Source organism: Crinia signifera, chromosome 4 (assembly GCF_055691185.1).
Source record: "Crinia signifera chromosome 4, ASM5569118v1, whole genome shotgun sequence".
In the NCBI taxonomy this organism is placed as follows: domain Eukaryota; kingdom Metazoa; phylum Chordata; class Amphibia; order Anura; family Myobatrachidae; genus Crinia; species Crinia signifera.
Genome location: NC_139220.1, coordinates 11,326,901 through 11,351,007, shown reverse-complemented (window position 1 = coordinate 11,351,007; position 24,107 = coordinate 11,326,901). Strand labels below are relative to the sequence as shown.

The following is a 24,107-nucleotide window of genomic DNA, read 5'->3' as shown; positions in this document are numbered from 1 at the left end:
GGCAAAAGGGGGTTACTGCTTTTGAGAAGGGCTTCCCTACCTTCCTTCCCCCCCTACACGGCCCTCAAAAGACTCCACCCATTTATTGACTCCACCCCTTTTGTAGGGCTGCTTTCCCAGATTTCCTGGGCTGGTTTTTCATCCCAATCTGCCCCTGGTTACTTTCCACTTGCTTTTAGTAGTGGGACTATTCAGGAGGTACCTAGTACCGATCAGGGGGCACCTAGTGTTCAGCATTCTCTTGGTCGACATGCATCAAGGTCTACACACCTAAAGGTCAACAGGGTCATTAGATTGACACATGCATTAAGTCGATATGGGCTAGGTCGACGTGGGGTTTTTCACATTTTTTATCCCGAATGTCGACAGTCGACATGGACACCAAAAAAGTGCACCGTGCCCCCCCCCCTACCTCCTTTTTGGGCATGGCGCCTCGCTGTGCTCGGCACACTATTTTATTCTCCCACCACGCCCTAGTGGATGGTAGGGCTTGAAATACCGCCTGTCCGCACATGTCAGCGCAAAAAATGTGAAAAACCCCATGTCGACCATTTGACTGTCGACCTAGCCCATGTCGACCTAATGACCCTGTCGACCTTCAGGTGGGTCCACATTAATTCATATTGACCATCACTGGCCAACCCAATGCATGTGGACCTTCCCCTTGTGGACCTAGTGACCGTATCCCCCTTGGACAATGCCTGTTGGATACAATAGATAATTACAGTGATAATAGTCTTTCATTTACATCTTTATCAGTATTTTTTTACATTTTGTACCACAATAAACAAAAACCTGTATTTCAAATTAATTGAGTCTAGTGTAATGTAATAATTATCTTAGAAAATTAGTCTTTATTCTAAGTACATTTCCTGCATGATGCCTCTTTATGTACTAGCTTTTTTGATTGGTGTAACTGAGTCTGTGGCTATAATCTGAGTGACAGCTCCCCCTCCCCCTGTATGCAGAATGTGACCTCCCTGGTATCTGAGTGACAGCTCCCCCTCCCCTGTGTGCAGAATGTGACCTCACTGGTATCTGAGTGACAGCTCCCCCCCCCCCTCCCCCTGTGTGCAGAATGTGACCTCACTGGTATCTGAGTGTCAGGGACCGCCTCTTTCATTTCCTCCTTCCTGCTTCCAGAGATGGCTGCTGATCTGAGACCGGAGCTGGACTGTTCCATCTGCCTGAGCATTTATACAGATCCTGTAACCCTGAGATGTGGCCACAACTTCTGCCGAGTCTGTATTGATCGTGTGCTGGATACACAGGAGGGGGCTGGAGTTTATAGCTGTCCTGACTGCAGAGCAGAGTGTCAGGAGCGTCCTGCACTGCAGAGGAACATAACGCTGTGTAACATAGTGGGGAGGTTCCTGTCTGCTCGGCCAGATCAGGAGGAGACTGGGATCTGCTGCACTTACTGTGTGGACTCTCCTGTACCTGCTGCTAAGTCCTGTCTGCTGTGTGAGGCTTCTCTGTGTGATAAACACCTGAGAGTACACAGCAAGTCAGCAGAACACGTCTTATGTGACCTCACTACTGCCCTGGGGAACAGGAAATGCTCAGTCCATAAGAAGGTCCTGGAGTATTACTGCACTGAGGATGCTGCCTGTATCTGTGTGTACTGCTCAGCTGGAGAGCATCGGGGACACCTGGTGGAGATGCTGGATGAGGCCTCTGAGAAGAAGAAGGAGAAGCTGAGGAATGTTCTGCAGAAACTGACCACAAAGAGAGCGGAGACTGAGAAAAGAGTCCAGAGACTGCAGGAGCGCAGGAGAGAAGATCAGGGAAAAGCAGCGGGTGTAACAGAGACAGTCACTGCCCTGTTTAGAGACATCAGGAGACAGCTGGAAGACCTGGAGAAGAGAGTCCTGAGTGAGATCTCCAGGCAGGAACAGCGCGTTTCACTCTCAGTCTCTGATCTGATCCAGCAGCTGGAAATAAAGAAGGACGAGCTGTCCGGGAAGATGCGTCACATTGAGGAGCTGTGTAACATGTCTGACCCAGTGACTGTCTTACAGGAACCGGACACAGGGGACTTGTGTGACACTGAGGACACAGAGAGACACGATAACCAGGTCCATGGTGCAGGAGGTCTGGGTGTGGGTCTCATCTCCCGGACATTACACACATTATCTGATATAATAACAGGGATAAATACAGGGATCTATGTGCAGGAACCTACAGACCTATTACTGGATGTAGCCACAGCTGGCAATAAGATACAGATATCAGGTGACAGGAAATCTGCATCCTGGTCAGATATAAACCAGAATCACCCAGTAACACCAGAGAGATTTCAGTATTATCAGGTAATAAGCACCAGGGGATTCTCCTCAGGGCGACATTACTGGGAGGTGGATGTCAGTAAGTCAGAGTACTGGAGGGTGGGGATGTGTTATCCCAGTATAGACAGGACAGGACATCAGTCAGACATTGGATATAATAACAAGTCCTGGTGTCTGTGGAGGAAGAGGTATAATCAGTACTCAGTGATACATGACAGTACAGAGATCCAGGTAGCTGACAATATCCCCTGTTACAGAGTGAGGATATACCTGGATTATGAGGCAGGACAGATGTCCTTTTATTCTCTGTGTGACCCCATCAGACACTTACACACCTACACTGCCGCCCTCACTGAGCCCCTCCATGCTGCATTATTTGTATGGGGCGGATGTATAACTATATCTGGTGGAGTCAGGAGCTGGGAGAAATTACCATAAGAAATTTGCCCAGAGACTGGTGACATCACAGGAAGGGGAATACAACTAGTGGGACTCTAAGCCAATAGAATGAAGCAGTGGGAGGTGCTACATCTGAGCCCCTCCTCCAGTGTAGTCAGGTGACCAGTGTGCCTGGATGTGTTCTCTAATTGCAGGGTTAGAAACTCTCATTATAAATATTTGGTACTTGTTTCCTAGCAGGGCGCCCAGATTTTCTACGTACGGCACCGTAGTGAAATCGGATCGCATCGCATCGTATGGCCTTAATGGCATCCAATCAGATGAGATCCAATTTATTATCTTATCCTATCTTTTTAATGGGCTAAGTCAGAGAATACATTAAAAAGATAGGATAAGATAAAAAAATCGTATGGCATACAATGAGATGGGATCCAATTTTTTTTATCTTATCCTATCTTTTTAATGGTGAAAGCGCCTAAATACATGTGAAAGATAGGATGCCCCCCACTATCCACGCCACCCCGTAGCGTGGGGAGCACGGTTGACGCCACCCCGCCATCAACGTGAACCCGAAGCGTGGCGAGCGCAGCGAGCCCGCGAGGGGCGGCGGTACGTGTCCTCCGACCTTTTCATGCCCTACTATCCACTAGGGCGTGGAGTGAGAATAGAATAGTGTGGCGAGCGCAGCGAGGCGAGCCCCGCGAGGGGACGCGGATACCTTCACAGTTATACGCGTCCCCTCGCGGGCTTCCCAGGTGTCCATGGCGACGCGGACACCTGGGAAGCCCGCGAAGGGACGCGTTTACCTGTGAAGGTATCCGCGTCCCCTCGCGGGGCTCGCTGCGCTCGCCACGCTTCGGGCTCGGTGGCTCGCTGCGCTCGCCACACTATTCTATTCTCACTCCACGCCCTAGTGGATAGTAGGGCATGAAAAGGTCGGAGGATGCGTACCGCCGCCCCTCGCGGGCTCGCTGCGCTCGCCACGCTTCGGGTTCACGTTGATGGCGGGGTGGCGTCAACCGTGCTCGCCACGCTACGGGGTGGCGTGGATAGTGGGGGGCATCCTATCTTTCACATGTATTTAGGCGCTTTCACCATTAAAAAGATAGGATAAGATAAAAAAAATTGGATCCCATCTCATTGTATGCCATACGATTTTTTTATCTTATCCTATCTTTTTAATGTATTCTCTGACTTAGCCCATTAAAAAGATAGGATAAGATAAAAAATTGGATCTCATCTGATTGGATGACATTAATGGCATAGGATGCGATGCGATCCAATTTCCTTACCCTGAATAGCCCACTACGTAAATAGAGTAGTGGGCGCCCTGCTAGGAAACAAGTACCAAATATTTATATACTTCTTTGGTATGTCTCCGCCCTTTGTCTCACCTACAGCTGTGATTGGCTGCCAGTGTGCAGCACTTGCTCCTATTGGCTGTGATTTATGCAGGTGGTGAATGGGGTTTTGTATCTTTAAGTCTCTACTTACAGGGAATTGTAGTTTTATACTGACTGTTCCTCAAATAATACAAGATAGGCTGGACTACAACTCCCAGCATGCCTCATTGACTGTTTAATATTGTGATATCTGTCAGTATCATTAAGAATAATTACCATTATTAGTTGAGGTGATAATTGTACTTATTATACAGCGCTCTCTTTATAACATAATTGTCACTTACCACTATGTACTGTGTCGGCATAAGAGCTTACCTACCAGCATTTACATATGTACATTCTGAAAAGAGGGCAAACGCAGGATTTTCAGAAGGGGGTTTCCAGAGGGGCGGAGCAAAGCACGGAGATGGACACTTAGGTGACCCAGTATATGCCGGGTCAGTTAAAGTATTATAGATAGACCAAATGTATATAAGTAATAACAATAATATATATATTTATATATATACACATACAGGGGCGTCAACAGCAGTGTAGACCCCTGGGCATAGCAATGTATTGGGGCCTCTACTGATCCTCCAGCAGTAGGGGTGGGGGAAGCTTTGATGTCCCGCGGGTGGTAGGGCGTATTATATCAACTGCTCAGCATGTAGGGCCTGGATCATTAATTTCCACTAATTACCCCTTTACTGCACAGATGGTGGGAGATGGGGTGGGAGAAGGGGACATTGGGCTGAATGAAGGGGCCCTGATACATAACTTCCAGGGTGGTAGAGGATGTTTAATACGCAGAGGAGGGGTGTATAGTGGAGTGGGCTTATTATTCACAATTTTCTGGTGGGAGGACAACTTGCTTGACTGCAGATATCTCCACTTCCCAGAAATAGATTTCTTAGATTTTAATGGAATTAAAAACTAGAGAATCCCACCTACCAAAAGTTATTGGGGACAAGGGGATCAGAGTTCAGGAGGCAGAGCAATCTGCCAATGAGAATATAAAACTACATACCAGGTGTGTGGAGCTGGAGCAGTAAACAGCTGCTGGAAGGCCGATATCTCTGGTTCTGGGAACAGTAGAGACAAACTACTAGTGTCCCTCAAAGGGGGAGAGTCCCAGCTTTCGGAATATACCCTCAAAAAACTGGGAAGAGCAATTAACAGGCTTGGATGGGGACCACTGCTTTGAAGTCAGATATCTCCGGTTCCCAAGGGCCGATTTTTTAAATTCTTATACCCATAGAAAGAGGGGACCCTCAGCTTTCAGCCTAGGGCCATTGGACTCCTAGGGGGGTTTCTGGGTACTCAGAAACCCCCCCTGCGTTCGCTACTGCCCGCTCTACTCTGACACGATCCCCCCCAAGCCTTACCTCAGCTGCCTGTTTTGGGGGTCTTCGAATTGGCACTGTATTAATAAAATCAGGACTGTAAATTGCAGACAGATATATATATATATGTAGATATACCCAACTCACCTGTAGTGTTGTAGAGGGGGGGGGGGGTGCATGGTTCTTCTGCACCCTAGGCCAGAGGTTCCCAATCTTTTTTGATTCACGGCACCCTAGAGAATCAGAATTTTTTTCACGGCACCCCTAGGTCCAAAAAAATTAATTAGATTGGGTTTATATGCGATTCTTAGCGGCAGTTATGTGCTAAAAGGGCAGGATTTGCTTCTGTTTGTACACATTCTATGATTGACAGCCACCAGCACTGGTTTTGCTCCTAAATAATTAACCATTAATAATTTGAGTTGGTCCTGGACCACCAAGCCGCAGCACCCCTGCATGTGTCCCGAGGCACCCCAGGGAGCCACGGCACACAGTTTGGGAACCACTGCCCTAGGCAAAGTGCCAGCTCCCCACCTGTCCTTTAACCACAAGACCAGCTTTCATCTCACATACCCCTATGTCCTACTTGCCCCTGGCACGCCACATTGCACCCCCTCTCATCCTTCACATACACATCTTCCTGCCAACACTTTACATGCCCACTCCACCTAGGGAAGAACATCAGAAGCCCACCATCAAATGATGGGTGGGCTTCTGGTATTGAATCTTTCAATGTGATGGTAACTGACCATCGCATCAAAAGAATTCGATAGAAAAAAAATTGAATATGATTCATGCGCAAAACAAAGCCCTTCTTTACACATGCGCAAGTATCTTCAGCACGGCCACGCATGCGCAGAAGCGCAGAAGCACAGCAGCGAGTCTGATCGGGGGGGGGGGGGGGCGTGACCATCGAATCACCATCAAATGTTTACCATTCGATGGTGGCAAGCATCGGAATGCCGCTATCTCATGGTAAAAGTACTACCATCAAAACAAAATCATCGATGGTTAAAAAACATCGCAATCCCCTTCCCCCCACACACATCCCAACCATAGAAGAGTTCTGTCTACATAGAGGACTATGTACTAATAATAATGTGAATCTTCATTCAAACACAATATGTTCATTTCCTCTCAATCAGGAAACCCTGGGGACTTCCCCGCACTATGACGGCTTGTTGGGAGATATTTCTATATAACATTATATAACTATCTATATTGGGTAATATTGTACCTAAAATCAATAAAAACCTATTGGATACTATATTGGGTAATATTACTATTATATATATTACTGCCGGCAATATGGGATTTATTGGTTGGCAACTATTTGCTTTGATATTAAGGTACTCTTTACTTAGTTGGGCGCCCATCGCTTTGATCGCGGGCATCGCGGTCAGTACATTAACGGCCGCGACGCGATGCCCGCGATCACCGCGATGTTCCATAGGGTTCAATGTTAAATTTAGTGCTGCCCGCGATTTTACATTCAATGCTTCAATGGCCGCGATTTGGCCATAGGAATCAATGTTAAATGGGCTACAGAGCCCAAATAGGCACAATTAACACTTAAATGTCCCCCACGCCACCCCACGATCCACGCCAACCCGAAGCGTGGCGAGCGCAGCGAGCCCGCGAGGGGCGGCGGTACGCGTCCTCCGACCTTTTCATACCCCCACTATCCACGTCGGCGTGGAGTTGAGAATAGAATAGTGTGGCGAGCGCAGCGAGCCACCGAGGCCTGAAGCGTGGCGAGCGCAGCGAGCCCCGCGAGGGGACGTGGATACCTGTGAAGCCCGCGTAGGGCCACGTTTACCTGTGAAGGTATCCGCGTCCCCTCGTGGGGCTCGCTGCGCTCGCCACGCTTCGGGCCTCGGTGGCTCGCTGCGCTCGCCACACTATTCTATTCTCAACTCCACGCCGACGTGGATAGTGGGGGTATGAAAAGGTCGGAGGACGCGTACCGCCGCCGCTCGCCACGCTTCGGGTTGGCGTGGATCGTGGGGCGGCGTTACAAATTTGGGGGGACATTTAAGTGTTAATTGTGCCTATTTGGGCTATGTAGCCCATTTAACATTGATTCCTATGGCCAAATCGCGGCCATTGAAGCATTGGATGTAAAATCGCGGGCAGCACTAAATTTAACATTGAACCCTATGGGACATCGCGGTGATCGCGGGCATCGCGTCGCGGCCGTTAATGTACTGACCGCGATGCCCGCGATCACCGCGATTTCTTTACCCACGACGCCCGCGATGGAGATCGTGGGCGTCGTGATAGGTAAAGAGTACCGATATTAATCTTATTCTCACTCCGCACAATATACATAATAATAAATATGATGCCTCTTGGTAAAAAAAAATGATTACTAAAAAACATTCTCACCCTTATCCACAGCTCACCCCAAAGAGTGTGAGCCGAGACTGAGATACAAAGACTGCTGTTATTACACAGTGGGGCCGATTCAGATTAATTCAGCTCCTTCACCGATGTTTGGGATTTGCGCAAGCACGTATCTGCACATGTGCGGTCCCGACCGTCGGGATCCCGACAGTCATTTACCCGACGTAGGGATCCCGACTGTCAAGCGCTGTCAGACAGGTGCCCGACGGCCACACGCTATTTTCCCTCATGGGGGTCCACGACCCCCATAGAGGGAGAATAGAATAGGTGGTGAGCGCAGCGAGCCTGCATGGGGCTTTGTTGTGTTCACCATGCTGTCTGAGTCCGGGCAGTAGGGATCCTGACCTCGGGCTAATGACTGTCGGAATCCCGACTGTCGGAACCCTTTACAGCACCCGGTGAGCTCATGTGTGCTTCTGCAGGCATTAAATAAAACGGTGCAGAGCATTGCATGGAGAATGAGGTTATTCTGCTTCCCGGACCCCCTTTTACCCTCATCCCGTATCTGGGGGTGCTGGGTGCCAGTATAATTATATATAAGGCTCCAGGCCCAATCTAAAGTGGTTGGAATAGTAATCTGCTATTTTCTGCGTCTTCTAAATCCTTATAAACTGCATTATTTCTATCTGTCTTATATGTATACAATCTATTATTTTATTATATTGTAATGTATGTATTGTGCTTCTGTCGTGTGGCGTACTGGCTGAGAGCGCTATTTAGAGAGGATCCCTCAGTACACCGACACAGCGCTTGGGGGTTACACTCCTTGGGGAAGTCCTTCGGAATTTGCTGCGCAATGTAAGTGTTAATAAATAAATACATAAATCTAGCGCTGTGCAGGTTTGCTGTGTTCTGTGATACTTTGTTAACATTAAAAAGTCTACTAAACATTATTTGGTATGCAGACACAGTCGCAATTAAACACAAAATAAATGCATGCTGCACATCATCCACACTCATTACCCGCTCCCATTCCCGACTGCAGGACTTTCTTTGGGCTGCACCCACTCTGTGGAAGGCCCTCCCAAGCACAATAAGACTCTCCTCCAGTCTCCAAACCTATAAGCGTTCCTTAAAAACTCATCTCTTCAGGCAAGCTTATCAAATTCCAGAACCAGACATAGAACCTTGCATTCTGGTGGAATCGATGCAATAAACAATACAGTGTCTATCCTTATGTATCAATGCCTATTTCCCTATAGATTGTAAGCTTGCGAGCAGGGCTCTCCTACCTTTTGACTGTCTGTAAATACCCTGTTTGTTGTACCACTGTCTCCTTTGTAAAGCGCAACGGATTATGCTGCGCTATATAAGAAACTGTTAATAAATAAATATCTTTGTTTGCAACTGTATCGGCATATCAAATAATGGGGCAGATGTATTAAGCCTTAACAAGAGATAAATGTAAGGGTGATAAAGAGAGATAAACGTCCAGCCAATCACCTGCTAACTGCCATGTGACAGGCTGTATTTGGAAAAAAGTCAGTAAGGAGCTGATTGGCTGGGCGTTTATCTCTCCTTATCACCCTTGCATTTATCTCTTGTTAAGGCTTAATACATCTGCCCCATTATTACACTGTGGGCCTCCCAACTGCCACCCTACCGGGGGACACTGCTGCCTGCTTAGCTTAGAGCATCGAAGGACAGGGGGCCTCCCAACCGCCACCCTACCGGGGGACACTGCTGCCTGCTTAGCTCAGAGCATCGAAGGACAGGGGGCCTCCCAACCGCCACCCTACCGGTGGACACTGCTGCCTGCTTAGCTCAGAGCAGCAAGGGACAGGGGGGCTCCCAACCGCCACCCTACCGGGGGACACTGCTGCCTGCTAAGCTCAGAGCAGCGAAGGACAGGGGGCCTCCCAACCGCCACCCTACCGGTGGACACTGCTGCCTGCTTAGCTCAGAGCATTGAAGGACAGGGGCCTCCCAACCGCCACCCTACCGGGGGACACTGCTGCCTACTAAGCTCAGAGCATTGAAGGGCAGGGGGCCTCCCAACCGCCACCCTACTGGGGGACACTGCTGCCTGCTAAGCTCAGAGCAGCGATGAATAAGGGGCCTCCCAACTGCCACACTACTGCGGGACACTTCTGCCAAAAAATTTGAATTGTCCTGCAAAAATTGCGACAGTTGGGAGGTACGTCATTACCCATGTACACTTGTTACTTTCAGGGGCGGATTGGCCCACCGGGACACTGGGCAATTTCCCGGTGGGCTGGTCCAAACACCCCCTCTGTCGGGCTGGACCATGCATGTTTGCATGTTTTCCGGGCCGGACAAATGGCCTGAAGAGCAGTGACAGAGCACACTGGCTGACACCGCAGAGCACACTGACTGACACCGCAGAGCACACTGACTGACACCGCAGAGCACACTGACTGACACCGCAGAGCACGCTGACTGACACAACCGTGGCAGCGGCTGGAAGGGTAAAAGCTCCGGGGGATCTGAAGCCCTGCAGTGGCTCATATGTTTCCTCCGGCCAGCACCTTCCTCCTCCAGTGGCCCCCAGACATCAACAGTGAGTACTTCTGCTTCTGTACAGCCCCTGCTGCCCGCGAATTTCGGGAGGGTCGCGGGTGGGGGGGTGCCCGCGGGTGGGGGAGGGGTTCCCACGAAACTCTCTATCTCTCTGTGACCCCTCTCTATCTCTCTGTGACCCCTCTCTATCTCTCTGCGATACCTCTCCATCTCTCTGCAATCCCTCTCTCTCTATCTCTCTGCGGTTCCTCTCTTTCTCTCTGCGATCCCTCTCTCTCTGCTATCCCTATCTCTCTCTCTCTCTGCGGTCCCTATCTCTCTCTCTCTCTCTGTGGTCCCTCGTTCTCTCTCTCTCTGCAATCCCTCTCTCTCTATCTCTCTGCGATCCCTCTCTCTCTCTGCGATCCCTCTCTCTCTCTGCGATCCCTCTCTCTCTCTGCGATCCCTCTCTCTCTCTCTGCGGTCCCTCTCTCTCTGCAGTCCCTCTGTCTCTCTGCGGTCCCTCTCTCACTGCGATCCCTCTCTCTCTCTCTGCGTTCCCTCTCTCTCTCTCTGCGGTCCCTCTCTCTCTCTGCGGTCCCTATCTCTCTCTCTCTGCGGTCCCTATCTCTCTCTCTGCGGTCCCTCTCTCTCTCTCTCTGCGGTCCCTCTTTCTCTCTGCGATCCCTCTCTCTCTCTCTGCGGTCCCTATCTCTCTCTCTGCGGTCCCTCTCTCTCTGTCTGCGGTCCCTTGCTCTCTCTTTGCAGTCCCTCTCTCTCTCTGTCTCTGCGGTCTCTCTCTCTCTGCGGTCCCTTGCTCTCTCTCTCTGCGGTCCCTCGCTCTCTCTCTGCGGTCCCTCGCTCTCTCTCTCTGCGGTCCCTCGCTCTCTCTCTGCGGTCCCTCGCTCTCTCTCTCTGCGGTCCCTTGCTCTTTCTCTCTCTCTCTGTGGTCCTTCGCTCTCTCTCTCTGCGGTCCCTCGCTCTCTCTCTCTCTGCGGTCCCTCGCTCTTTCTCTCTCTCTGCGGTCCTTCGCTCTCTCTCTCTGCGGTCCCTCTCTCTCTCTGGGGTCCCTCGCTCTCTCTCTGGGGTCCCTCTCTCTCTCTCCGGTCCCTCGCTCTCTCTCTCTGCAGTCTCTCGCTCTCTCTCTCTCTGCGGTCCCTCACTCTCTCTGCGTTCCCTCTCTCTCTCTGTGGTCCCTCGCTCTCTCTGCGGTCCCTCGCTCTCTCTGCGGTCCCTCTCTCTCTCTCTGTGGTCCCTCGCTCTCTCTCTGTGGTCCCTCGCTCTCTCTGCGGTCCCTTTCTCTCTGCGGTCCCATGCTCTCTCTGCGGTCCCTCCCTCTCTCTCTGTGGTCCCTCGCTCTCTCTCTCTGTGGTCCCTCGCTCTCTCTGTGGTCCCTCGCTCTCTCTGCGGTCCCTCTCTCTCTGCGGTCCCTCTCTCTCTGCGGTCCCTTGCTCTCTCTCTCTCTGCGGTCCCTCGCTCTCTCTCTCTGCAGTCCCTCTCTCTCTCTCTGCGGTCCCTCTCTCTCTCTCTGCAGTCCCTCGCTCTCTTTCTCTCTCTGCGGTCCCTTGCTCTGTGATCACGTGCTCTCTCTGCAATCCCTCTCTTTCTCTCTCTGCGATCCCTCTCTCTCTCTGCTATCCCTCTCTCTCTCTCTGCGATCCATCTCTCTCTATCTCTCTCTGCAATCCGTCCCTATCTCTCTCTGCGAACCCTCTCTCTCCATCTCTCTCTGCGATCCCTCTCTCTCTGCGATCCCTCTCTCTCCATCTCTCTCTGCGATCCCTCTCTCTCTGCGATCCCTCTCTCTCCATCTCTCTCTGCGATCCCTCTCTCTCCATCTCTCTCTGCGATCCCTCTCTCTCTCTCTCTGCGATCCCTCTCTCTCCATCTCTCTCTGCGATCCCTCTCTCTCTCTCTCTGCGATCCCTCTCTCTCTCTGTGATCCCTCTCTCTCCATCTCTCTCTGCGATCCATCTCTCTCTCTCTCTGCGGTCCCTCGCTCTCTCTCTGCAGTCCCTCGCTCTCTTTCTCTCTCTGCGTGCCCTTGCTCTGTGATCACGCGCTCTCTCTGCAATCCCTCTCTTTCTCTCTCTGCGATCCCTCTCTCTCTCTGCGATCTCTCTCTCTCCATCTCTCTCTATCTGCGATCCCTCTCTCTCGACGATCCCTCTCTCTCTGTGATCCCTCTCTCTCTCTGCGATCCCTCTCTCTCTCTGTGATCCCTCTCTCTCCATCTCTCTCTGCGATCCCTCTCTCTCCATTTCTCTCTGCGATCCCTCTCTCTCCATCTCTCTCTGCGATCCATCTCTCTCTCTCTCTGCGATCCCTCTCTCTCCATTTCTCTCTGCGATCCCTCTCTCTCCATCTCTCTCTGCGATCCATCTCTCTCTATCCCTCTCTGCGATCCCTCTCTCTCCATCTCTCTCTGCGATCCATCTCTCTCTATCTCTCTCTGCGATCCCTCTCTCTCCATCTCTCTCTCTCTGCGATCCCTCTCTCTCTATCTCTCTCTGCGATCCCTCTCTCTCCATCTCTCTCTCTCTGCGATCCCTCTCTCTCCATCTCTCTCTCTCTGCGATCCCTCTCTATCTCTCTCTGCGATCCATCTCTCTCTATCTCTCTCTGCGATCCGTCTCTCTCTATCTCTCTCTACGATCCATCTCTATCTCTCTCTGCGATCCCTCTCTCTCTATGGGCTGCATTTATCAAGTAATATTTGCTGCTAAATATTAAGTATCCCCCAAATGTATTTCGATCCCTGCTGCGATTTTCCCCTGCAGCGCCGCCGGCCGCATCCCCCATAGGTTTGTATGGGGGATGCGAAGCTGCCTGATGTATCAACATGGGGCAGCCGGCTTCGCATCCCTGGGCTATCGCCATTCTGATATGGCGATAGCCCATTGTAGCCTATGGCTACACATCGTACTGCCCGCACTGCATCGCACATCGTACTGCGAGGGCAGTGTGGTCAGAGGAGTCAGCGCATACGTGGTTTTGACCGGCTTCCAGGTCAGGGCTTCGCAGGGATGGGCTTCATTCGCAGCCCTGTCCCTGCGCACTCCAATTTCATACATTTTACAATGCGATCCTGGGCGGTAATATTCTGCCCAGATTGCATTGGAAATTCGATTAATGATAAATTGGCCCCTCTCTCTCTCTCTCTCTCTCCCCCGCAAAGGCAAAAGGGGGTTACTGCTTTTGAGAAGGGCTTGTCTACCATCCTTCCCCCCCTACACGGCCCTCAAAAGACTCCACCCATTTATTGACTACACCCCTTTTATAGGGCTGCTTTCCCTGATTTCCTGGGCTGGTTTTCCATCCCAATCTGCCCCTGGTTACTTTCCACTTGTTTTTAGTAGTGGGACTATTCCGGAGGTACCTAGTACCGATCAGGGGGCACCTAGTGTTCAGCATACTCTTGGTCGACATGCATCAAGGTCTAGACACCTAAAGGTCAACAGGGTCATTAGATTGACACATGCATTAGGTCGACATAGGCTAGGTCTACGTGGGGTTTTTCACATTTTTTATCCCGAATTTCGACAGTCGACATGGACACCAAAAAAGTGCACCGTGCCCCCCCCCCCTACCTCCTTTTTGGGCATGGCGCCTCGCTGTGCTCGGCACACTATTTTATTCTCCAACCACGCCCTAGTGGATGGTAGGGCATGAAATACCGCCTGTCCACACATGTCAGCGCAAAAAATGTGAAAAACCCCATATCGACCTTTTGACTGTCAACCTAGCCCATGTCGACCTAATGACCCTGTCGACCTTCAGGTGGGTCCACATTAATTCATATTGACCATCACTGGCCAACCCAATGCATGTTGACCTTCCCCTTGTGGACCTAGTGACCGTATCCCCCTTGGACAATGCCTGTTGGATACAATAGATAATTACAGTGATAATAGTTTTTCATTTACATCTTTATCAGTATTATTTTTTTTACATTTTGTACCACAATAAACAAAAACCTGTATTTTAAATTAATTGAGTATAGTCTAATGTAATAATTATCTTAGAAAATTAGTCTTTATTCTAAGTACATTTCCTGCATGATGCCTCTTTATGTACTAGCTTTTCTGATTGGTGTAACTGAGTCTGTGGCTATAATCTGAGTGACAGCTCCCCCTCCCCCTGTGTGCAGAATGTAACCTCACTGGTATCTGAGTGACAGCTCCCCCTCCCCCTGTGTGCAGAATGTGACCTCACTGGTATCTGAGTGGCAGCTCCCCCTCCCCCTGTGTGCAGAATGTGACCTCACTGGTATCTGAGTGACAGCTCCCCCTCCCCCTGTGTGCAGAATGTGACCTCCCTGGTATCTGAGTGACAGCTCCCCCCCCCCCCCCCTCCCCCTGTGTGCAGAATGTGACCTCACTGGTATCTGAGTGTCAGAGACTTTCACTTTCATTTCTCCCTCCTGCTGCAGCAATGGCGTCTGCTGATCTGAGACCGGAGCTGGACTGTTCCATCTGCCTGAGCATTTATACAGATCCTGTAACCCTGAGATGTGGCCACAACTTCTGCCGGGTCTGTATTGATTGTGTGCTGGATACACAGGAGGGGGCTGGAGTTTATAGCTGTCCTGACTGCAGAGCAGAGTGTCAGGAACGTCCTGCACTGATACGGAACATAACGCTGTGTAACATAGTGGGGAGGTTCCTGTCTGCTCGGCCAGATCAGGAGGAGACTGGGATCTGCTGCACTTACTGTGTGGACTCTCCTGTACCTGCTGCTAAGTCCTGTCTGCATTGTGAGGCTTCTCTGTGTGATAAACACCTGAGAGTACACAGCAAGTCAGCAGAACACGTCTTATGTGACCCCACCACTGCCCTGGGGAACAGGAAATGCTCCGTCCATAAGAAGGTCCTGGAGTATTACTGCACTGAGGATGCTGCCTGTATCTGTGTGTCCTGCTGTCTGATCGGGGGGCACAGAGGACATCAGATGGAGTCGCTGGATGAGGCTTCTGAGAAGAAGAAGGAGAAGCTGAGGAATGTCCTGCAGAAACTGACCACAAAGAGAGCGGAGACTGAGAACAGAGTCCAGAGACTGCAGGATCGCAGGAGAGAGGATCAGGGAAAAGCAGCGGGTGTAACAGAGACAGTCACTGCCCTGTTTAGAGACATCAAGAGACAGCTGGAAGACCTGGAGAAGAGAGTCCTGAGTGAGATCTCCAGGCAGGAACAGCGCGTTTCACTCCCTGTCTCTGATCTGATCCAGCAGCTGGAAATAAAGAAGGACGAGCTGTCCGGGAAGATGCGTCACATTGAGGAGCTGTGTAACATGTCTGACCCAGTGATTGTCTTACAGGAACCAGACACAGGGGACTTGTGTGACACTAAGGACACAGAGAGACATGATAACCAGGTCCGTGGTGCAGGTGGTCTGGATGTGGGTCTCATCTCAGGGACATTACACACATTATCTGATATAATAACAGGGATAAATACAGGGATCTATGTGCAACCTACAGACCTATCACTGGATGTAACCACAGCTGGTGATTGTATACAGATATCAGGTGACAGGAAAACTGCATCCAGGTCACATATAAAGCAGAATCACCCAGTAACACCAGAGAGATTTCAGCAGTATCATCAGGTAATAAGCACCAGGAGATTCTCCTCAGGGCGACATTACTGGGAGGTGGATGTCAGTAAGTCAGTGTTATGGAGGGTGGGGATGTGTTATCCCAGTATAGACAGGAGAGGACGTCAGTCAGTCATTGGATGCAATAACAAGTCTTGGTGTCTGCGTAGGGATAATAATCATTACTCAGTGATACATGACAGTACAGTGATCCGGTTACCTGACAATATCCCCTATGACAGAGTGAGGATATACCTGGATTATGAGGCAGGGCAGATCTCCTTTTATTCTCTGTGTGACCCCATCAGACACTTACACACCTACACTGCCGCCCTCACTGAGCCCCTCCATGCTGCATTATATGTATGGAGAGGATGTATAACTATATCTGGTGGAGTCAGGAGCTGGGAGAAATTACCATAAGAAATTTGCCCAGAGTCTGAGGGGTAGATTTATTATAGCGGCGCCTATCGCGCCGCTATAACAGTTCCTGCTTCGCCTCATTAGCGAGGCGAAGCAGGAGGGGACACCGACAAGATCTATTAAGATCTTGCCGCCGGAGTGGGGGAGCGCTAACTCCCCCCTCCGGCGATGTCCCTCCTGGAGACAGCGCATCAGTTAATACTGATGCGCCATCTCCTCCCCCCCCGGCCGGCTGACTGCGCATGCGCGGGATCTCGCAAGTCTCGCGAGATCCCAGCGCAGCTCAGCCCCAGCAGCAGGGACGGCGCTGTCCCTGCTGTTAGGTATAGGCATCGCCGCCTGCAGCTGGCGAAGTCGACAGCTGCAGGCGGCGAAACGGTCAGCGATGCTGACCGTTCATAAATCTGGCAGGAGGCAGGGGCGCAGTGCAAAATATCGCCCCTGCGCTATGCCTCCTGCCTCACACCGCCGGCGTTAGAGTAAACGCTCGGCGGGTGTGACAGAAGCGCTATCCCCTGCTATAACGCACGGGGATAGCGCACATTCCCCTGATCGTCTATTAATAAATCTACCCCTGAGACTGGTAACATCACAGGAAGGGGAATACAACTAGTGGGACTCTAAGCCAATAGAATGAAGCAGTGGGAGGAGCTACATCTGAGCCCCTCCTCCAGTGTAGTCAGGTGACCAGTGTGCCTGGATGTGTTCTCTAATTGCTGGTTTAGAAACTCTCATTATAAATATTTATATACTTCTTTGGCATGTCTCCGCCCTCTGTCTCACCTACAGCTGTGATTGGCTGCCAGTGTGCAGCACTTGCTCCTATTGGCTGTGATTTATGCAGGTGGTGAATGGGGTTTTGTATCTTTAAGTCTCTACTTACAGGGAATTGTAGTTTTATACTGACTGTTCCTCAAATAATACAAGATAGGCTGGACTACAACTCCCAGCATGCCTCATTGACTGTTTAATATTGTGATATCTGTCAGTATCATTAAGAATAATTACCATTATTAGTTGAGGTGATAATTGTACTTATTATACAGCGCTCTCTTTATAACACAATTGTCACTTACCACTATGTACTGTGTCGGCATAAGAGCTTACCTAGCAGCATTTACATATGTACATTCTGAAAAGAATAACCCCCAACCTAGTATGATCATACCCCGCTCTACTCTGACACGATCCCCCCCAAGCCTTACCTCAGCTGCCTGTTTGGGGGTCTTCGAATTGGCACTGTATTAATAAAATCAGGACTTTAAATTGCAGACAGATATATATATATATGTATGTAGATATACCCAACGCACCTGTAGTGTTGTAGAGGGGGGGGGGGGGTGCGTGGTTCTTCTGCAACCTAGGCAAAGTGCCAGCTCTCCACCTGTCCTTAAACCACAAGACCAGCTTTCATCTCACATACCCCTATGAATCACCATCAAATGTTTACCATTCGATGGTGGCAAGCATCGGAAAGCCGCTATCTCATGGTAAAAGTACTACCATCAAAACAAAATCATCGATGGTTAAAAAACATCGCAATCCCCTTCCCCCCACACACATCCCAACCATAGAAGAGTTCTGTCTACATAGAGGACTATGTACTAATATTAATGTGAATCTTCATTCAAACACAATATGTTCATTTCCTCTCAATCAGGAAACCCTGGGGACTTCCCCGCACTATGACGGCTTGTTGGGAGATATTTCTATATAACATTATATAACTATCTATATTGGGTAATGTAACAGGTATTGATACCAACATTACTGCCGGCAATATGGGATTTATTGGTTGGCAACTATTTGCTTTGATATTAATCTTATTCTCACTCAACACAATATACATAATAATAAATATGATGCCTATGCAATAAATTCCAAATGCAAGTTAACCTCGTGTACGTTCTCACTTCTATGATCGTCTCTTGGTAAAAAAAATGATTACTAAAAAACATTCTCACCCTTATCCACAGCTCACCCCAAAGAGGGTGAGCCGAGACTGAGATACAAAGACTGCTGTTATTACACAGTGGGGCCGATTCAGATGAATTCGGCTCCTTCACCGATGTTTGGGATTTGCGCAAGCACGTATCTGCACATGTGCGGTCCCGACCGTCGGGATCCCGACAGTCTTTTACCCAACGTCGGGATCCTGACTGTCAAAACACTGACAGACAGGTGCCCGGCGGCCACCCGCTATTTTCCCTCATGGGGGTCCACGACCCCTATAGAGGGAGAATAGAATAGGTGGCGAGCGCAGCGATCCCACAATGGGCTTTGTTGCGCTCACCATGCTGTCTGAGTCCGGGCAGTAGGGATCCCGACCTCGGGCTAATGACTGTCGGAATCCCAATTGTCAGAACCCTATACCACACCCGGCGAGCTCATGTGTGCTTCTGCAGGCATGAAATAAAACGGTGCAGAGCATTGCAGGGAGAATGAGGTTATTCTGCTTCCCAGACCCCCTTTTACCCTCATCCCGTATCTGGGGGTGCTGGGTGCCAGTATAATTATATAAAGGCTCCAGGCCCAATTCTAAAGTGGTTGGAATAGTAATCTGCTATTTTCTGCGTCTTCTAAATCCTTATAAACTGCATTATTTCTATCTGTCTTATATGTATACAATCTATTATTTTATTATATTGTAATGTATGTATTGTGCTTCTGTCGTGTGACGTACTGGCTGAGAGCGCTATTTAGAGAGGATCCCTCAGTACACCGACACAGCGCTTGGGGGTTACACTCCTTGGGGAAGTTCTTCGGAATTTGCTGCGCAATGTAAGTGTTAATAAATAAATACATACATCTAGCGCTGTGCAGGTTTGCTGTGTTCTGTGATACTTTGTTAACATTAAAAAGTCTACTAAACATTATTTGGTATGCAGATACAGTCGCAATTACATACAGAATATAGGCATGCTGCATATCATCCACACTCATTACTCGCTCCCATTCCCGACTGCAGGACTTTCTTCGGGCTGCACCCACTCTGTGGAATGCCCTCCCAAGCACAATTAAGGGCACTACATACGCAGAGATGTGTGCCAGAGATACATAACGGGAGATTCAGCACAAGAGATTTCACTCTTGTGGCTCATTTCAGACAATGAGCCACATACAGAGAGATTTATGTCAGAGATTCAAATTGGGAGATTCAGCACGGGAGATTTCAAATCTGTCACAGAAAGTGAAGTAAAACACTGCACTTCATCACAAAAATGTTATATTACTGAACACATCTAGCACATAACTAATGTCTTCTTTAATAAGTATTCTTTCACCTAATATTGCCCCCCCCACCCCCCCCAAAAAAAGTTAATCATTGGTGGTGGCTAGTGGACCCCCCAAAAAATGTAATCATGGTGGCTAGTGGTTCCCCAGAACCGTCCCCCCCCACCATATGCAAACTTTTAAATGTTGGTGGTACAGTGGGAACAGACATAAAAAAAAGACTTACCAAGTCCGGGGTCCAGCGTCTCGTCCTGTCATACAGACAATCATTTTGTAAAATAAAAAAATGGCATGGGGTCCCCCCCCCCAGGCATGACCAGCCCCGGGCTTTTTGAGTGGTCCTGGTTCCCAAAATCCAGAGGACAAAGTGCGTGGGGTCCCCCGGATTTTGGGGACCAGCACCAGGCTCTTGAGCTGGCCCTGGTTTCCAAAATACGGGGGACAAAATGAAAAGGGGTCCCCCATATTTTGGAGACCAGCACCAGGCTCCACTAGCAGGGGGTGTAATGCCATAGCCAGGGGACACGCTTGATGGTGTCCCGTGGCCAAAGCATTACCCACCCTAACTAGTCAGCCCAGGCCGGGAGTTTTTGGGGAGGTGGGGACCCCCCAAATAAGGGGGTCCCCCTCTCCAGGGCACCCCAGGCCTGGGCTGCAGCCCGGGGCTATCCCCTGCACCCCTGGGCGGTGGGTGCAGGGTTGATAGCTTATTTAACAGTAATATTGTCTTTTACAGTAGGACTACAGGTCCCAGCAAGCCTGCCCCACATGCTGGCACTTGGGAGAACCACAGGTACCAGCATGTGGGGCATTAAAGGCCCGTCGGTACCTATAGCCCCCCTGTAAGGGAAATATTAAAATAAAACACAAACACAGATGTTTTAGTATTTTATTAACTGCATCTGGTCTTCACCAAGGGGGGCTCCTGCCCCCCCCCCCAGGGCTTCTGCGGTGTCTTCACCTGGGGGCAGCGGCCCCCTAAGCTCTTTTGCATGGCCGCCGCCTCACAGGGCTTCTGCCTCTTCATCTGTGTTCTTCACCTGGGGGCGGCGGCCTTTTAAGCTCTTTTGCATTGGCCGCGCCTCCCAGGACTTCAGGAGCTCTTCTCTCCTCCTCCGCTGTCGGACTGACTGCCCCTACCCTGTCTCGAGCTGGCTAATATAGCCAGCTCTTGGGGGCAGGGCAATGACGCGGCGAGCCGTGATTGGCTGGCCGCGGGCATTTTGAAATTTGAATTTTTTTTTTAAACATTTCCGTCCCGATGCCGCCGCGCTGCCGCTGAGAGGAGAGGTGAGGTGGGGGTGGCGATGGGTGCTACTGCTGGTGGGGGAGGGGGGTCAGGGGTGGCGGCGGCGGCGGGTTCTGCGGCGCGGTCTGCGGCGTCTGCAGTCGCTCGCCCTGCTCATCTGCCCGCAGCCACACATGCGGAAGATGAGCAGGAGCTTTCTGAGCGACTGCTCTGAATTGTACAGCCCGTCCGTTCTGAATCTTGGACAGATTCAGAACGGCGGGGGCGCGCATGTAAATCGCTGTGTGGGCTATATACACAGCGATTTACATGCATTTTCAGCCATTATCTGAGCGATTTGTTAGAATCGCTCAGAAAATGCCTGAATATCGTGCTGTGTGTGGTGACTCTCCTCCAGTCTCCAAACCTATAAGCGTTCCTTAAAAACTAATCTCTTCAGGCAGCTTATCAAATTCCAGAACCAGACAGAGAACCTTGCATTCTGGTGGAATCGATGCAATAAAAAAATACAGTATCTAATCTTATGTATCAATGCCTATTTCCCTATAGATTGTAAGCTTGCGAGCAGGGCCCTCCTACCTTTTGACTGTCTGTAAATACCCTGTTTGTTGTATCACTGTCTCCTTTGTAAAGCGCAACGGAATATGCTGCGCTTTATAAGAAACTGTTAATAAATATCTTTGTATGCAACTGTATCGGCATATCAAATAATGGGGCAGATGTATTAAGCCTTAACACGAGATAAATGTAATGAGCCACATACAGAGAGATTTGTGTCAGAGATTCAAATTGGGAGATTCAGCACGGGAGATCTCAAATCTGTCACAGCCGCACATGCCATCAAACTGCACTGTGTGTGAAGTATATATATATATATATATATATATATATATATAATGTGGTATAGGGGTCCCCATCCCCTATACAGAGTGACAGGGTGACAGGGATCATAGGAGAGAGCACTGGCTGGCAGGCTGCTGCAGGATCAGAGGGAGCTGGGCGGGGAGCCAGGAGTAGTAGGTCCTTCCCTTCTTCCTACACACATCAGAGGTGACAGCGCTGCCCTGTCCACCTGAGCACACTGCACACTAGCACAGAGTATTACTTCTATTCCATGAGAGCCCCACATCCCTTCCCTTGTCTCCATCAGCCTGACATTAGTGCCGCCAATCCCCGCACAGTGTCCAGCGCTGCACGTCCCCGCACAGTGCCCAGCGCTGCCCGTCCCCGCACAGTGCCCAGTGCCACCAACAGTGCAGCAGCGCAGCTAGTACACCCCATGCTGCCTCAGGGGTCACCTCTCTCCCCTCCCATCTCAGAGAGCTTCTATCACCCCCTCATAGCCGCAGCAGAGCCCCGATGTAGGTCCCTGTTATCCGCAGTGCTTGGGACTCACCCTGGTCCCTCTGTGTGCCTCAGGTGGAGGTCTCCCTGCCCCAGCCCAGAAAACAGCCCAGCCCTCACCTTAGCCTGGAGCCGCGGTGAAGGAAGCCTTTCAGGGCTCAGTGCCCCGGCGCTGCGCAGGAATGCTTCCGGGCGGCAGCTGCTTCAGTGGGGCGGTGAGTGACAGCGGGGCTTCTTGTTGGCGGCGTCTTCAGTGACGGTCGCTCAGATGGCCCTGCTCATCCCCGCGCCACACATGCGGGAGATGAGCAGGAGCATCTCAGCGACTGCTCTGAATTGACAGACAGGTCCGTTCTGAATCTTGTGCAGATTCAGAACGGCGGGGGCGCGCATGTAAATCGCTGTGTGGGCTATATACACAGCGATTTACATGCATTTTCTGGCATTTTCTGAGCGATTTGTTAAAATCGCTCAGAAAATGCCTAAATATTGTGCTGTGTGTGGGGCCCATAAGGGTGATAAAGAGAGATAAACGTCCAGCCAATCACCTGCTAACTGCCATGTTACAGGCTGTATTTGAAAAAAATCAGTAAGGAGGGTGTTTATCTCTCCTTGGGCATTATTCTGATCGGTGCGTACTTTCCCGAATTCTTTCGGATCGCGTTTTTTAGCCGTCTGCGCATGCGTGGGGAACGCTACGCGCATGTGCCACGCATGGTCTCCGTACTTGTTCTCACTAATACCGTACAGAAATGTGCACCGCAATCACTCGGGCAATATGGGTGTGTTATGGGCGTCATGCGGAATGACACAGGGGCGTAGTTTCAAAGTGGGCTAAACTGGGCGGAAACATGGGCGGACACGGGGGAGTACACATATTTTGGTAGGCGTGCATTCGGACAGCACACCGAATGCACGCGAACAAAAAGGGAAGAAATGTGCGGTGTCCAAAAGGCTAGTATTGCTTTGCTGACACCACTCGGTCATGCGCTAGGCAATCGGAACGCCTAATCAGGACGGACGCACCTCAACCAATGTCACCTGAACACAATACAATCACCTACTTTACTCATTACTTGTTAATTACACGCTTCTCACTGCTACAATTGGAAGCATTGCAGCTTAAAGGGAACATTACATGCTGCACTTGTCACACACTTTTACCCAGCAAATAATCAACACAACTTAATATTAATAATACTAATACACATGTCACTTCTGCGTGTATCAATTAATACAGACATTTGTGGGGCCCAAATAACATTTATTAAAGAAACTTTGCCAAAAATTTCAAAAACATCACAAAACAAATGGTACCATAACAGGACTAAAAGTAAATAATCTCTTATATATTTAGCCAGATCTGTCACTCAACCCCTGTGGAGAACGTTCCTGTGTAGAACAGTTTCACTTTCATGTGTCTGACGTTCCACCCCCTTGACATCACCTCCCCCCGCCCAGCCAGGGCTACAGTCCACCATTACTCCACAGCCACCATCCACCATTACTCCTGCACATCCCTACCCTCTGCCAGGAACCCCGCGACCCCCCCTCCCGCGAATCGCGGGACCCCCGCGACCCCCCCTCCTGCGAATCGCGGGACCCCCGCGACCCCCCCCCCTCCCGCGATTTGCGGAACCCCCGTGACCCCCCCTCCCGCGATTCGCGGGACCCCCACTTTCCCCCCTCCCGCGAGTCCCGCGTATTGCGGGACCCCCGCGACCCCCCCTCCCGCAATTCGCGGGACCCCCGCGACCCCCCTCCCGCAATTTGCGGAACCCCCGTGACCCCCCCTCCCGCGATTTGCGGGACCCCGCACCACCCCCTCCCGCGATTCGCGGGACCCCCACTCCCCCCCTCCCGTGATTCGCGGGACCCCCCCTCCCGCGATTCTCGGGACTCCCGCGATTCGCGGGACCCCCGCGACCACCCCCTCCCGCGATTCGCTGGACCTCCGCGACCACCCCCTCCCGCAAAACGC

At 50.6% G+C, this 24,107-nt stretch overlaps 1 protein-coding gene and 1 pseudogene across 1 annotated transcript; both read left to right on the top strand.

Moving 5' to 3' along the window:
• Positions 1 to 1,127: 1,127 nt before the first annotated feature.
• On the top strand, positions 1,128 to 3,199 carry LOC146073697 (E3 ubiquitin/ISG15 ligase TRIM25-like). The gene has a single exon (XM_083181084.1). It carries the CDS (start codon positions 1,146 to 1,148, stop codon positions 2,724 to 2,726), a length of 1,581 nt encoding a protein of 526 aa, XP_083037210.1. The 5' UTR covers positions 1,128 to 1,145; the 3' UTR covers positions 2,727 to 3,199.
• Positions 3,200 to 14,667: 11,468 nt separating this feature from the next.
• LOC146073696 (E3 ubiquitin/ISG15 ligase TRIM25-like) lies at positions 14,668 to 16,520 on the top strand (annotated as a pseudogene).
• Positions 16,521 to 24,107: the final 7,587 nt, after the last annotated feature.

Excerpts from the sequence above, each read along its gene's own strand:
- LOC146073697 (XM_083181084.1), top strand. The coding sequence starts at position 1,146 with ATGGCTGCTGATCTGAGACCGGAGCTGGACTGTTCCATCTGCCTGAGC.